The 15,463-nt window shown below is 27.7% G+C and overlaps 2 protein-coding genes across 4 annotated transcripts in view; both read left to right on the top strand.

Annotated features, from left to right (window-relative positions):
• Positions 1–3,801, top strand: part of LOC129971495 (transmembrane protease serine 2-like) — a 121,847-nt gene extending 118,046 nt beyond the window's left edge. For all 3 annotated transcript variants that reach the window (XM_056085322.1, XM_056085323.1, XM_056085321.1), the window contains exon 15: positions 1,344–3,801. In XM_056085322.1, the coding sequence (XP_055941297.1) occupies positions 1,344–1,538 (195 nt within the window). In that variant the 3' untranslated portion in view covers positions 1,539–3,801. The remainder of the gene's footprint in view (positions 1–1,343) is intronic.
• A 5,929-nt stretch (positions 3,802–9,730) lies between these two features.
• LOC129972434 (putative peptidyl-tRNA hydrolase PTRHD1) lies at positions 9,731–12,369 on the top strand. The gene is made up of 2 exons (XM_056086571.1): positions 9,731–9,942; positions 11,573–12,369. Exons 1-2 carry the CDS (start codon positions 9,736–9,738, stop codon positions 11,741–11,743), a joined length of 378 nt encoding a protein of 125 aa, XP_055942546.1. The 5' UTR covers positions 9,731–9,735; the 3' UTR covers positions 11,744–12,369.
• The last annotated feature ends 3,094 nt before the right edge of the window (positions 12,370–15,463 follow it).

Here is a 15,463-nt window from a genome sequence, read left to right as displayed (position 1 = left end):
TTTTTTTTTTCTAATTCTAAAATACAAGAAATCAATCCCACAGTTCAAAAAGACGTCGCAGACAGAACATTTTTTCTCATGATGATAAAGGAGATAATAACATAATAAAAATAGACAAAATAAAATAAACTTTATATCATGATTGACAGAAACTTTATTTTAAATATAAATAAATTCTGGTAAAAGTCTTTATTTGTACTTCGGAAAACTCGAAGTACAAAGGATATCACAATTATCCTTAAAATAAAATACGTAAAACAGTCGTTTTAATTTGTTCATATTATCAGAATTCATTAAGTCATAATTTGATCCTACCGAATAATCTTTTAATTTTTATCTTAAATTTAATATGCATTTAAGAAATTATAAAACCAAAGTATTTCCGTATTACTGAAATCACATTATGCTCCGAACGCCAGTTAACCTCGTTACCCCGCTGCAGGAATTGTTACAATTTAACATCTTGATGATGTCGATAATGTTAGCCGTGTTAAATTATCTTATCTCAGTCAAAGATCAAAGAATATTTGTTTGTTTGTCCTTTTTATTTATATTTTTTTCGTTAATATAGGAGCATTAGGCATATGCGTTTACAGAAATCATCCAGCGGGTGTCTAACATGTTGAATAATGGAAAACATCAAAACACAAGTAACAAAAACACAGCCAAGACATCCATATCCATTACAAGCAGATACCTATACCCCATCAAATTACATTAAGCATTACCAAAAGCTCTCGATATTTATATCTCACCAACTCGCTTTTTAAATTGTAAAGAGGGTTCATCTCCTATTTGCTCCTCTGGTTTAAATAATCTCTGAAGGGAGAGAAATCACACGGAATTCTCCCGAAGAAGCTCCAGATCTCGATTTCTGAAAGAGATAGCGCATAACTTTTGCATTTTTCAGAATATTCATTTTTATATTATATATTATCAGTTCATGAAATGTTCCCCTTTCAAAATAGAGGGTCATTTAGCTTTATCTCCATTAAGAACAACTGCAAATCTTTTTCATACCATAAAACATAACATGGCAAGAAAACGATATTATAGATTCTCAACAATACATTTTAGTTACAAAGAAAACATGTCCACCAATTCCCCTTTCTTTCCTGCAACATTCAACAACGACGATTTTCAAGAATATTCCATTATAAATCACTTTCAGCATCGCAATTCCATACCCTTTTTACTTTACCAAGAGTCTTACAGTGGAAGTGGAGGGGAGAGATTCATTTCTTCTGGCCAACTGTCGGAGGACATCGCAACATTTGTTGAACAGTTAACAATAAGTTATTCCTGTTGCTTTAAACATTTCGTTTTCTATATTCTTCTTTCAGGGTGACAGTGGTGGACCACTCGTTTGCAAGACTGAGGACCACTGGTTTGTAGCAGGCGTGGTCAGCTGGGGAATCAAGTGTGCTCAGCCGAATTTGCCAGGAATCTATACTAACGTTCCTCTTTATGTAGAATGGATTGAAAAAACGACTGAAGAAGCCGGCTTTCCCATTTACAAAAAAAGTACAAAAAATTAGCTTAGTTAAGTGCAGCGACTTCACAACGTAACCGATTCGTAATATTACAAACAACTTAAATGTGCTATTCTTTCACGTGTAGTGTAAATTCTTTGTTTATCGACACTTGAACGTTTAACGTTTCTTCGATGCCCTCAATCGAAATAATTGTGTGACGTCATAGTCACGTGGTGAATGCCACAGCGGATCAAGCATCTATGTTGTGAAGTGATGTAATGCTACAAGCAGTAAATGCGGAATTTCAATTTAATGGTGCACTTGACTTAAATATGCCTCAATAATATAAGTCATGCACATTTGATTGACCTTGATACAGGTATATTTAATCACCTATAAATTGAAAAGAGTTGGGAACTACTTCTTTGTGGATTCAAAACTATTTATACAGCACCAGTTTGGGTTTAGTTATATAAAATATAGCCATGATGACTATTCAGTCTCTTGTTGGACATTATAGATGGCTATTAACTGTCATGATATTTACATTGCATAGCTAGGAAGAGATAGGCGACAAGTTCTGAATTTCATCTAAAAATAACTCAATTTTGAAATTCAAAATAATGAAGATTGCGATTAACTGATGTATTGGATATATGAGTGCGTTGAATATTTATGAATACAGTATAAAACGTTGCTTATACAAAAAAAAAACTGAAACAAGTATTAGTGTTATTTCATTTGTTTGTCTTCTGGTATTAAAACTAATATCTACGGAGACTCACTGTTAGACCAAAAAGAATTTTTACTTATAGTATTTTGATGTATAAACTCATATATGATGTATATTTGCTAAGTATGAATGCGAAGTATGAACTATGACAAGAATATATGCTTCATTATAGTTGTTATAAATGTAATTTTGACATATCTTGCTTTAATTGTCATTTTAATTTATGTGTTTTGTTTCGCACCGATGCCAAAAACAGATGATCTCTACTCTATTTCAGTTATTTAATGTAGTATTGCATCGAAATGAGACAATGAATTTTCCAAAATGAAGCTCTAGGTATTGAATTTAAATGATCGGTCACTTTCATCTTAGAGAAAAAAAATTTTAAAAAATTCCACCTAGATGCATAGGAAAGTTGTGTTCTTATATCATAATTTTTGCATTTCGGGATTTGAAATTTGTGATATAGTATTATTGCCAGCTTTATATTTTGCGGTTTCATAAGCACTTTGATATACCAGATTGTCGCTATTGTTTTAAAAGTAAATTAAAATTCATCAAATCATTTATTACATTTTGATATCAATTTCTCAAAAAATAAAACATGATGCACGTTATTGTGTTCGATATTATAAAAAGAAGCAATGGCTCATTCGGGCTGTAGAACTGCAGCACTCATGAAATTATTTTAAAAGCTTCTTTTTGTTTCATTTTAAAACCGATTGGTTATTTTTTACACTTTAAGAGTTCGCTCAACAACGAATAATTATTTTAAAAAATCACAGGCAGAAAAGGAATCAATGAATTGCGTAGAAATAGCCTTAAAAGCATCAAAATTCGCTCACCATCTCAATACATGTGCAATGAAGAAGAAAATGAAAGATTCCTGTCATTGAATTAGCGATGAATGGGCTGCTGTAGGCACTGACCAGATTTGGCACACGGCCAATTCTAAGGTCGGTTGTTGCATAAATAATATTATTGTAAAATATTATTTATTATCTGAGTAACTGATGTAGTGACAAGAAAGTCCAAATGCCTCAAGCTTTAGCTTTAAGCCAAGTATACCAAGAAGAGGAATTATCAGAGAGTTTATAAAAAGCTATTAATAGGTGAAAAAAATGCTAATCTCTGGAGAATTTATTCTTGTTGTGCATTGTTGTATGTAAACTTTTCTGCGATTTTTTTCTGTAAATAATGTTTTTTTTTCCCTTTTCATACAAACCTAAGCATTTGAGGAACAATAATATTTTTATTTTTGGAGAAGCTGTGCAATGATTTTCAAACCGAATTAGCTGTAGATAGGATTTTCATGATTTTTCTTCTATCTTCTGATTGTAAATGTAAATAAACTGTGTGAAATGCATCTTAGGCTGTTGTTTCAGATGTTACGTGAATTGATGCTTACACTGTCGTCATTTACATTTTTTTCTCTTATTTTTCCACCGTATATGCATGCACTGATTAATACAAGAGACTTGTGTAAGATAATTACTTCTTAATTTAGAATTTTATTTTAGGTGTTTGTTAAGTTTAAGAAAAGAACTTTATGCATTTGTGTACTGTAAAATGTGAATAAAAACTTTCCAATAATTGTTATTGTTTGTCTACTTTCATCTTTTACTAATAATGAAAGTGTGTGTGTGTGTGTGTGTGTGTGTGTGTGTGTGTGTGTGTGTGTGTGTGTGTGTGTGTGTGTGTGTGTGTGTGTGTGTGTGTGCATGCGTGCACGAGCGTTGGCTCTCTATAGATCAGACCATTTGACCTAATGTACCAAATTTGGTACATATAAGTCTTAACGAGTAGTAATATACACTTTATAACGATTCTTTTAAAGAATTTGAACCAATTAAAAATCATTTTTTTTTTCTGTTTTTCCACGATAACTTCGGAAAATATTATTTCACAACGATCAATTTTACATTCCAAAACTTAAAAAATTATCTTCTTTACTCTTCCAAATTTTAGAGTCGTGCAAATGTTTCCCGAATTTAGGCAATATATTAAGAGAACTTTTTTTTATCTAATATCCAACAGTATACTGCATTGTTGTCCAGAAATTCAAAACGTTTTCAATGTTTCGTCAAATATTTAGTCATGTTATATTTACCCAGTGATGAAAGCTGAAGAAGAAGGATTCTGTTTAATATCTGAGCATTTGCGAAACTGAAGTTACAATATAGCAAAATTTAGAAGATAGATGAATCGGACATTTACATTCATAATAAAGCTATGACGTCATGGGATTCGTCTTCATTAGAAATATTCATGTACACGATAATCAAAATTTAACGAAGATAATAAAATAGCACAGTTTTTATATCCAACAATTTTGCAAAAGCCTTAATATAAATTACAGTACATTATAAAAAACGATTAAAGCTGCTCGCATGGGGCTACTAGTTTATAATAAAGTTTCATTAAGAAGAACATTGACAACTACTTATTGCTGCGATGGTTATTTTTTTTATTAACTCTGAGATTACGAAGGTTGCTATTAAATGCTCCTGTCATCGTTTCAGAGCCGGATAATTAAATTGGCAAAGTAAGTAACTGTCAAGGGGGACCAGCAACTTTGGAACGGGGGAGCCTCAAAACTTCAAGATTTTTTGACTGTAATTAAATTTTGTACTTATTGAATTAACAGACCCCACTCACTCCTAGTTTATTACAAACTAAAATCAAATATCATTTAAATTTTAGAACATTATTTTAGCAACATTCCGAATAAATTATTTTTATAGATTTTTCTATTAAGTTTTACATTATAAATAAAATATGTTGTTTTGTGATTTAAAAATATGTTCGATCCTGTAATTAAAAAGAATTTATATTGCGTTAAAAATTTTAATTAATTAAAATTAAATAAAAGTTACAATTGTGCATAAAATTACATTTAAATTTTAACTTTGCATTTTTATACTCAATATTTGAAACCAAATTTTTTGAAAGCGATTCTCACTTTGATATTTTGCTAACTAAATTTATCAAAATTTGCTACTTAAAACTGCTTAAATTTAGATAAGATTAAAATAAATAAAAATATATCTGGCTTTGGAAGTAGGGGAGGATCAAACACCGGCCCCAAGGTTTCGACTCTCTAAGGGTCCCTAGAGGGCATAATTCGGTCTTGCACTATCATTCTCTATTTTGAACTGACAAGAAATCTAGAACAGTTATATTTTACTTGTTTTAATATTGAAACTCACATCGCATACAGTTACCACCAACAGAGATGGAACTGTAACCATAATCACAAGATAACATACCAAATTTCATTATTTTTATTACGTTTACATACATACGAATGTATAGATCGACAGATGGTCAACCCTTTGACAGATTCGGTTCAAAATTTGATAAGAATTTATATTTTAGATGCTAAACACGTGTATCAAATTTTATTTACTTACCTCTTTGCATTTTATATGTATAGAGTTAATTTTTACCTGAACAAATATTCCTGTCAACGGATTTCGTTCAAAATCATAAAGAAATCTACCAATTTGGTAGTATTTTCATATACAAAATTTCTACCATTTAGCTCAAATCGGCGTGGAATTATCGTGTACCCAGACAAACATGCCAAAAATGTGTTTTTCGAACTTAGGGAGGATTGAAGATTCGTCAAAATCTTGTTTGAAAATTTCGACAGACGATTCCTCTATATTTCGTATATGAATATTTGTATTTATATTAATATTTACATTCAACAATAAGAGCTGAGAGACAAAAAAAGAGAACAGAAATGATGTAGTTTCTTTAAAAACTTTAGATTTCCCCCCCCCCCCTCACTTATATACAAATTCAAGTCTCAGAATATAGGCTCTTTAAAAAAAAAATATTTGGCTCAAAACATAATCTTAGTAAATGATCGAATTGCTTTATCCTAAATATCGTACTTTTGAAATAAAAGATTGAAGTCACCAATTTGGACTTTTGGAGACTTTTTTTTCTGCATTAAAATAAACAAAATTCGAAAATGACTGTTACTCCTAACTGATAAGATAAATCGATTTTTGCATCTAATTACACTATTATAAATAAAAAGTGCTCTATTGTTATATTATAGATACGAAATTTGGTATATTATATATAGAGAGAGAGTCGTATTAGAAGACAGAAATGACACTTTGAATTTTTAACTTCGTTTCATTTCCATCCCGGGAGGCACAACCAGCATGGTTATTTATTAAAACACGTCCGCTCATAACACGGCACAAGTACAGATTAGCGTAAAAGGGAAAATAATTTTCATAATTCTTATATACCATGAGATTTTGATAGGGATTTCCTACACGTGTCGACCACAGGCAAGGGAATCATAAGAATCTTTTAGAAGAATTTGTTTAGGTCAGCAATATTTTATCCCTTCACTCGGAGCATGGGAACCGCTGACGAAAGCACTTTTACAGAGCTTTCTGGTGCATTAATTAAATAGAAAAAGTGCAATGGGATCAGGAAATAAGAGAATATTTTAGAATGAAGTTTATATTCTAAATTGAGCTAAAAATTAGGAAATTCATTAAATTTAAATTATATTTTAAAATATCATTACACACACACACACACACACACACATACATATATATATATTTAAAGGATGACATATGCATATGCAGAATATATATGCAGAAGACATGCAGAAGCGGAAGCAGTTATGCTGAATTTAAATAATTTTCAGCGATAATTTCTGAAAATATTATACAAAAATTAAGTTTGCGCCGTTTAAAAATTTAAAAAATTGTCTTTTTAATGAATACCAATTTAACAATCATGTAATTTTTTTCTGAATTTTGACAATTTTTAAAAAGTATTTTTTTTAAATCTTATTTCCAGCAAAACATTATTTTGACCTGAAATTCAAAATCCTTTCACTGTTTTAACATATATTTAATCAAGTTATTTTCTTCCTTTGTTGAAAGCTATAGAAGAACAGTTCTGTTTAATATCAAAAAAATAATAAAAAAGAAATAATACCTCGAAAAACGATATACGAACCAGAAATAAAAAAATTTTGTGCCACTATGATATTCTGGGACTGGTCTCCATTAGAAAGGTTTATGTACACAATGAATAAAGCAAATGTAAGATAATTAAAATAACACAGCGTTAATGTTTGACAATTTGATGGCGTTGTGGGAATGAAGTTTAAACTAAAAAATGTTAAAGGACGCTGTCGAATTCAAGGCATCCGATTGCATTCCAAACACCGATTTCCAACTAATTTGCTGATTTTTTTTTCAGATTATAGTTTCACCAATTTAAAACAGTTTATCATTTTTTCCAAGTATATTAGAAAAGAATTACAGCATTTATTATACACTTTTCTAAAGTAGACCTAAACCGGAACTAGCATACCGAAACAAAATTTGGACTTACTTTGTTTTCTGCTTTTAATATAATAAAAGAAATTTCCAATGTGAATTGTGAAAAAAAAATTAGAATATATTAAGCATATTTAGCAAAGAATTGGAATCCTCATTTAAAAATTAAAAATAATGTTTAAAAGGGCTAAGTGTAAAAAAAACAAAAAAAAAAACTGACCTATTTCTGCATCGATAAATTGTAAAAATAATTATGGAATTATAATTCTTAGGAGCAAAGGCAACTTATAAGTTCTGCAAAGTGTTATTATTACAGGTTTGTATTGTCAATGCTCAGAAAATGTTGCTAGTTATTGCAAGTATCAACAAACAAAGGCTTTCAAAGACGACATCCTCACAAAAATACGAAAAACAAAATAAGAAACTCTTGCAAAATAAGAAAAAGGAAAATTAGACCTATCTTTGTTAGAAATCTTAAATTCTTGTAACATAAAAACTATATTTTTTAATTTAAAGAAATCTTTATCTATAATTTTCTCAAAATTTTGTTTTTTATGAAAATCCCACACTATTAATATGATATCTCTAAACCCGAAACAAACTGTCTGAAAATTACAATTGAGATTTCAAATTAATATGGGTAATGAAATGAAGCGAACGGTTTTGCAGTTCGTGAATTACTTCTTCATTTATAAGCGTTTTCATTAAAACTCACTTGTGAATTAAAGGAAAAATGCATATTTAGACACATTTTATTTTGTATCCTAATTTACTAGCATTACAAACATTTTTTTTCTTTCTTTTTTTTAGAATTTGTAGTCATTTCATAAATTATTGTCTCCAATAATTTGGGTGCAAAGAAAGTCATAATTGCGGTATTACGATTTGGTGTAGAATGTTAACCGTTTTGGTCTAATTTCATTAAAATTTGCTGCAAATTCCTTTGTATCTCAAAAAACATTATATTTATATATATAAAAAACTTTTCCCTCATTTTGGTATTTATTATTGCATCTAAATCTAAATAAAGTATCTACAAAATCATAAATCATTAAAAAAATCAAGTTTTTAAAAAATTTTGAGCCGAACTTAGTCATTTACCTTAATTGAAATGAAATATAATCAGTATCACTAGTGAATTAGTTGATCGCTAAAGACGACTAGTACTTAATATAATGAGACAAACTACAAAGCGATGAAGTAAAGAGTAGATTCTATTTCAACTTATATTGTTCATATTACTGCATAAATTCTTGTAGTCCGAAATTTCATCTTAAAAATAATCCATCATTTTAAATACATACACTTTGAAAACACTACATTCATAAAATATTCATTTCACTATTCTTAATTTGTATCAGAAATTTACAAATTGATTAGTATAATATTTGTTGAATTTATAATGAAACTTGAACATTCTTTAGAAAGATCGAGAACGCTTTGTTGTATTCATCGGTTAGTACAGAAGACATATCAAAGGCATGCATTTTGAATCTAAAGATAGATTTATTTCTAAACGATACAGAAAGGAGAAAGAAAGCATTACCTTGGGTGTCTTCTTTTCAATAATATTCAACCAGCAGCTCCATCACTGCTATTCCATTAAACCATGAATAGATTTATTTCCTCCTGTGACCATCTTAAACTGACAGAAAAATATTGATGATTAATCCATTTTACTATTAAACAAAATTCAGTATTGTTTTGTTTAAATCCGAAAAGCTAACAGAGAGTTTTTCTTATTTTTGACATATAAACATATAATTCCCAAAGCAATTGACACTAGTTCTTTTTGATATTCAAAGCATTGCCATTTTTTAGTAGGATATATAGCTAAATAATGCCAATAACTCCTTGATAATTATGAACTTTTGGAATCCAATTTACTCACTGTAAAAACATTTTGTAATATGAAAAATATTTTATAGCATCCTATTACAACGTACATGAATCGAAGATTAACTATTCTCAGACTTTTCTAAATGATCTTTTTCCTTATCACAATAAAATATGCAGTTTAGTGATCCTCGACTCACTTAATTAGAATATTCGGCTTAAAATAAAGATATGTTTTCTTAAGATATAATTATTTTTTATGTTATGTGATATAAGCAGACTTTTAAATAAGTTTTGCAATCTTGAATATTGGATTTTCAAAACTGGCAACATTAACAAAATAAACAAAACATAATCAACAAATATGGCGGCAGCCACATCGAGTTCAAGCCAAATAGTCCAATATGTCATTGTACGAGGAGATTTATTAAAGGCTTGTAAATGGCCAGTTGGAGCTTTAATTGCTCAAGCATGCCATGCAACATCAGCTGTTCTTCACTTGTATTATGATGATGTTTACACTCAGAAATACCTGAAAGATTTGGATCGTATGCATAAAGTGATTTTGGAAGTAAGTATGAAAAAATTTTAATATTTTTGAACAATTACTCTTCAGTTTATTTCTTTAGAGACTGCTTTTCTTTTCTTTTTTCTATTATGCAAATAAAATTTCCATTTTTTCGAATTCCATGTGGTTTTTGAAATGTGCCGGTACAGCCATCTTTCAATGTAGCAATGGCGCTGTAAGTGCGTTATGTATTTTGTGTATATTTTATAATTATTTTTGAATTGCATTTGGCTAAATTCTATGGAACTATCGTAGCATATTATTTCGTTTTACTGTGGGAATCGTTTTGAAATTTCTTTTCAGCTATAATATCGTGTCTAGATTTGTATATGACGTAATATCTTATCTATTAACTAAGATAACCAGAGAATATTTGTTAACTTGATACAATTTATTACACTTAGAAATTTTTTTAAATAATTATTTATTTTGTGAATTTAAATCATAAAATAAAATGGAAAAAAAAACTCTTAACATCTTAATTTGATAGTCAAATATATGTAGTTAAGTTAGGAAAAGTGTAAATATTTTTTATTGGAGCATTATAATCGAATAAAAGTACTTTTAGAATATCACATTTAATGATTTAATTATGATGCTGTAAATACATAAATATATTAAATCCATCATGGAATATTATAAATGTTTCCTCATGTTTGGCAATGTCTACATGATATAATTATTATTAATGCAAACTATCAAATATGTTAAATATATTTAATATTCTGTCTTAGAAATCAGTAACAAACTTGATGAATTGTATTTATTTTTATTTGGAAACCTAATTTAGATTCAAGACAATGCCACCATATGAATTTAAAAAATGTCATTTTTTATATGAAATCATGTAGGTTTTCATTGCAACAAATATTATTTTTTCTGATCAAATCCAATTACTTTTGAATGCCTTATTCATATATTAACAATGCAAAGCATATAGTGTGTTAGCTATTTTAGATTTTTGATTTACTATAGATTTGTAATTATGATGAAACTGTATTTATTTTATTATATAAACTTTTAATACTGGTTTTCAAATATAATTGTTTTGTAGTATTGCAAATTAATCTAGTGTTTTATATTTGAAATATGTCAATATATATACAATGTTGTTATTAAACCATTTAAATGCAGATATATAAATATTAGCTATAATACATACATTTCATTGACTAATACAAATTATCCAATGTAATATATATTTTTATATTTAATAATGACTATTTTCCTGGTTTGCTGCTTAAAGTTTTCTCGGATCTTGTGTATACATGAAACTGGAAAAAATTTAATAAAAAATTCAAGTATAAAAATAAGATTATAATTTAAATTCCTATATCTTTAATGCAAGCATTTTTTTAATGTTATTGTATATAGATTTATTGGCTTTAGAAAGATTAATGATAAATAGCTTTTTGTTAATATTTGATTCCAATTATTTTAATAATAGACTCTATTACTCTTTAAATTGAGAAATATGCTCTTGGTACCTGAAATTAATCATAAATGCATAATAAATTAAAAGCATAGTAGAGAGGAGGGGATAAATAAAAGGTGTGAAAAATTCTGTCTGCAGTTGATTGGTATCATCTTATAGCTTTAGTAATGTTTATTTCATAACTTTTCTTTCTTTCAGGCACCTGATGAATCCAGTTTATGGAAACTCTCAAATGAATTAGAAACAAATGAAATTTATCATAAAATATGGATCGAACAGCCAGAAAACTTTCCAACATGTATAGCATGTAAACCTTATCCAAAAACTGAAGTCCAGAAATATTTTAAGCAGTTTAAGTTATTTAAATAAAAGTTTTGTATATGCTGTGTATTTTGGTATATATTTTTGTACTATTGCTTTTTCAACTGAATTATTATATGAAAAGAATATAGATGTTCTTGTGCTTAGGAAAGGTGATATATATAGAAAGAAATCTCATTTATTTATATCTTTATTTTGTTAAATGTAAAACAATTGTGAACTTCTTTCAAATATATTATAAGTATATATTTAGTTTTCTTTACAATGGCAATTATAATTGTTTTCAATTTGCTTTTAAATTTAATTGTAAGATAACAAATTAGATTATCTTTACATCAATTAATTTCATGTCAATTTAATAAAAATTCAAATATATATATGTACTTGATTTCATATATAAGATACTATTATCACACACATATTTGCTACACACATTTTCATGATCGTATTATGTGTATAGTAATTCAGTAATTAGATCTTATAAACATTTTGAGACGAAGATGCTTTTTTAAAGTATGGAATGTTATAACTGAAAAAGGTTCCCACCACCATTTTTATACTTTTCCTTTTGTAAATATTTTTATTGCAATTTTTGCAGTTATCTTTTTGTATTACTGCTGACTATTTAGTCAGAAGCTTTTTTTTAATGTAGCTATATTATTTCTGATCATATGAGGTACATATTTATTTACTTTTCTTTATATTTGTTTGCATTATGTCTTGTAATTCTTGTTTGAAATAATTTATGTTTTTGAAAGTATTGAATTTTATAAATAAATTAAGATTAATGACTTCTAAAAATGTTTTTTTTTTCGCCCCTTTATTTTATCTCAAAAGTTAATTTCTTTCGTTTTTCAACAAGGAAGAGAAATGCTTATATATCATGAAAATATTTATACATATCTAGTAGTATATCTTTCTACTATAACAGAAAAATATGATTTCAGTTGACATGAATTGTAAAATTTCTTGATAATTCAGATCTGTTTCTGCCACTATTTAAACATTTAATGCTATATTTCTGTAGTTATAGCTGAAAACCTTCAATTTTGTATCTGAAAAGAAAATTGGAAGTAAGAATTGAAAAACATAGATCAAATAAATGTTGTATATGCAAAATATGATCAACTGTAAAAAAATTTCAATAATTCAAAATTATTAGAAATTTATACAAAGTGATAACATCAAGTAATATAGCATTGCAACTGCAAAATAATTTTAATTTTTATCTTTTATAAATAACGAAGTGAAATGAATTATTTTTGATTAATTTTTGATTATTATTGAATACTCTGATAAATAAGCTGTGCATTTCTGTTTGTTTTTCCATTTATATAGTCATAATAAATATCTTAGAAGCTGTGATGAAACATTTCAGACTAGATTTATGCTACAATTTTTCAAGAAAATTAAGGAAGTTTTAAGTAAATGAGTAGGGCTGCTCTGTACTATTATGCTTTATATTTACTTTTTTCGCTATCCCAATTCTAGTAGTTCAAATGAAGAAATAAGTAATCATATCTTTGCAAAATTTTTACTTAATTATAGCAAATACTGCAAAGTGTGTCCATTCACATCAGAACATGAGTGAAAGTGACAGAAATGTTTCTCTTTAGTCCTTTTAAAAGAGATTCTGACAAAGATTTCTTTTACAAATGTCGATTTAGGGAAGCGAATCTTGGTTATCTTCGAAAGGAATGCTGTATAGGTGTTAGGGTTTTTTATTCTTTTTCTCCTGGAGAGTGGGAAGTCCAGAATCAGTAATTTTCTAAAGCATCTATTAGAAATAATGAACTAAAAAGGTGGAATTTAGATTAGGAAATAAGAGAAAATTTTAGAATAAAGTAACATGGGCTAACTTAATATAAAAAGTAGGGAATTAATTAAGATTTAAAATGAATTAAAACGTGTCATTACACACACATACGCACACTTTTAAGTGACTGAGTCAAATAATAACATTTTAATTACCAACTTTTTTTTCATGTATTAAATGGCTGAAAATAGATTGAAGTCCTTTGTAATTAATTTGAATAGTATAAATTTATTCAAATAATGAAATAATAATTAGCAAAATTTTGATCTTGGTGCTGTGAATAATTATTTCTTGAAACATTCTGAAAACATTTATTCATTTCTCTTTGAAGCACTCCTGGTGTTTTCTTTTTAAACACTTATTAAACTAGATTAGTTTCATGTTAGTAAAGGTAGAATTTTCTAACAAATTTTTTATATCCTGATATACTGGAGTTTTGAAATTTTTTTCTTCAACAAATATATGACAATACTGTATTTTAATACTTTCTAAATTAAAGCAACAATAAATATAATTAAATTTTTATGCCAGATATATGGCACTAATTTAATGTTAATTTTTAAAAAGTTGTTTTATGATATTTATTATTAAATAATGAAATAGCAATTAACTAATGAGTTACTAATTTTTTTAAAAAAAATCTATTCTTCAGAACTCTAATAAAAGTATGTTTTATAAAATGGATTTTATTGAAATTAATTTTAAAAGAACTAAAGCTGTTAAATCTTCAATAGATTTTTAATTAAAAGGACCAATACATATTTGTATATATTTTTTTATACTATATAAATTTTGAAGTATGAATAATGTACTCTTCCACTGTTAAATAAGTTGAATGTTAGAGAAATAAAAAAAAGAGATCTATAGTAACATTATTTTATTTTTTTCAAAATCAGTTCACTAAAATTGCTTATTTATAAGTATTTGTAAAAATGTGTTTAGTTAGTTGTTTTGATCTTTAAAATAAAACAAGTTTAACTTTCTAAGTGTCAGCTTGTATGAATGAAAAAGTTAAATATATATTAATCAACTATTGTTTAATCCTTTCCAAATAAAGTCTATACATCAATATCAGAAATTTGTGCAATTGTTTCAGGTTCATCTATAAAGAGTTGAGGCATTCACATCAAAGCATATTATTGAAAATGTGTGTGTATCTTTTTACATAATTGTATTTATTGTGTTTATGAATCTGTAATAACCAAGCAATCGTGTTCTAAAATAGATAGGAATCTGGTCAGTTATACTTGACAAAGGGTTAATATTTTAAAATTCATAGATTTTGAATTTTTTACAATTTTATTTAGCAACCAGACTAATAGCACTCTTTAATAAAGCTTTCTTCGATCCTTCTTTAGTCCATCAGCCCAATAGAGTAGTCGAAAATCTTCCGCTGCTTAGTAGAATTTAGGAGGATATGAAAATTTCAACCCCCCTCTATCATTTTCATCTCCTATGAGTTGACTGGTTCTTCTATGAACTGGTTTGAAATTTTCATTCTTTCCACTAGATGTTTATAGCTGGCTGAAATCCAATCAAAATAACTCGAAGTCCTATATATAACATTCTTATGGAAAATTTGCCTGAAATTTGGAAACAAATATTTAAAAAAAAAGTTGTTCAGAGGTTTCAGCTGCTTTGAAGAGTTTTTATTTTTAAAAGAAACAGAGAAATGCATGCATGAGACTTTCTTATTCTGAAATAAATTTTTTATCTTTCTCCCCCCCCCCCCCACCTCGCATAAAATTTTTGATTTTGGATAAGGCCTCGAATGCCTTGCATGGTACTAATGAACAATAATACAATGAAATATAGATTTCTAGCATTAATCTAGTATTTTTACAGAATCTATAGTAAAAATATGTATTTTGAAGAATGTGTACTGTGTGAGAATATGTAATTTTGATGACCTATTGACACAAAAATTTGACTTGGAATCACAACTGTAGTCA

This window comes from Argiope bruennichi, chromosome 6 (assembly GCF_947563725.1).
Source record: "Argiope bruennichi chromosome 6, qqArgBrue1.1, whole genome shotgun sequence".
Taxonomy (NCBI): Eukaryota; Metazoa; Arthropoda; class Arachnida; order Araneae; family Araneidae; genus Argiope; species Argiope bruennichi.
This window is presented reverse-complemented; position numbering and strand designations above follow the sequence as displayed.

Bases quoted from the DNA above. Each gene is read 5' to 3' on its own strand.
- LOC129972434 (XM_056086571.1), top strand. From the start codon at position 9,736: ATGGCGGCAGCCACATCGAGTTCAAGCCAAATAGTCCAATATGTCATT. The intron at 9,943-11,572 runs GTAAGTATGAAA...TCTTTCTTTCAG, and splicing joins TGCATAAAGTGATTTTGGAA to GCACCTGATGAATCCAGTTT.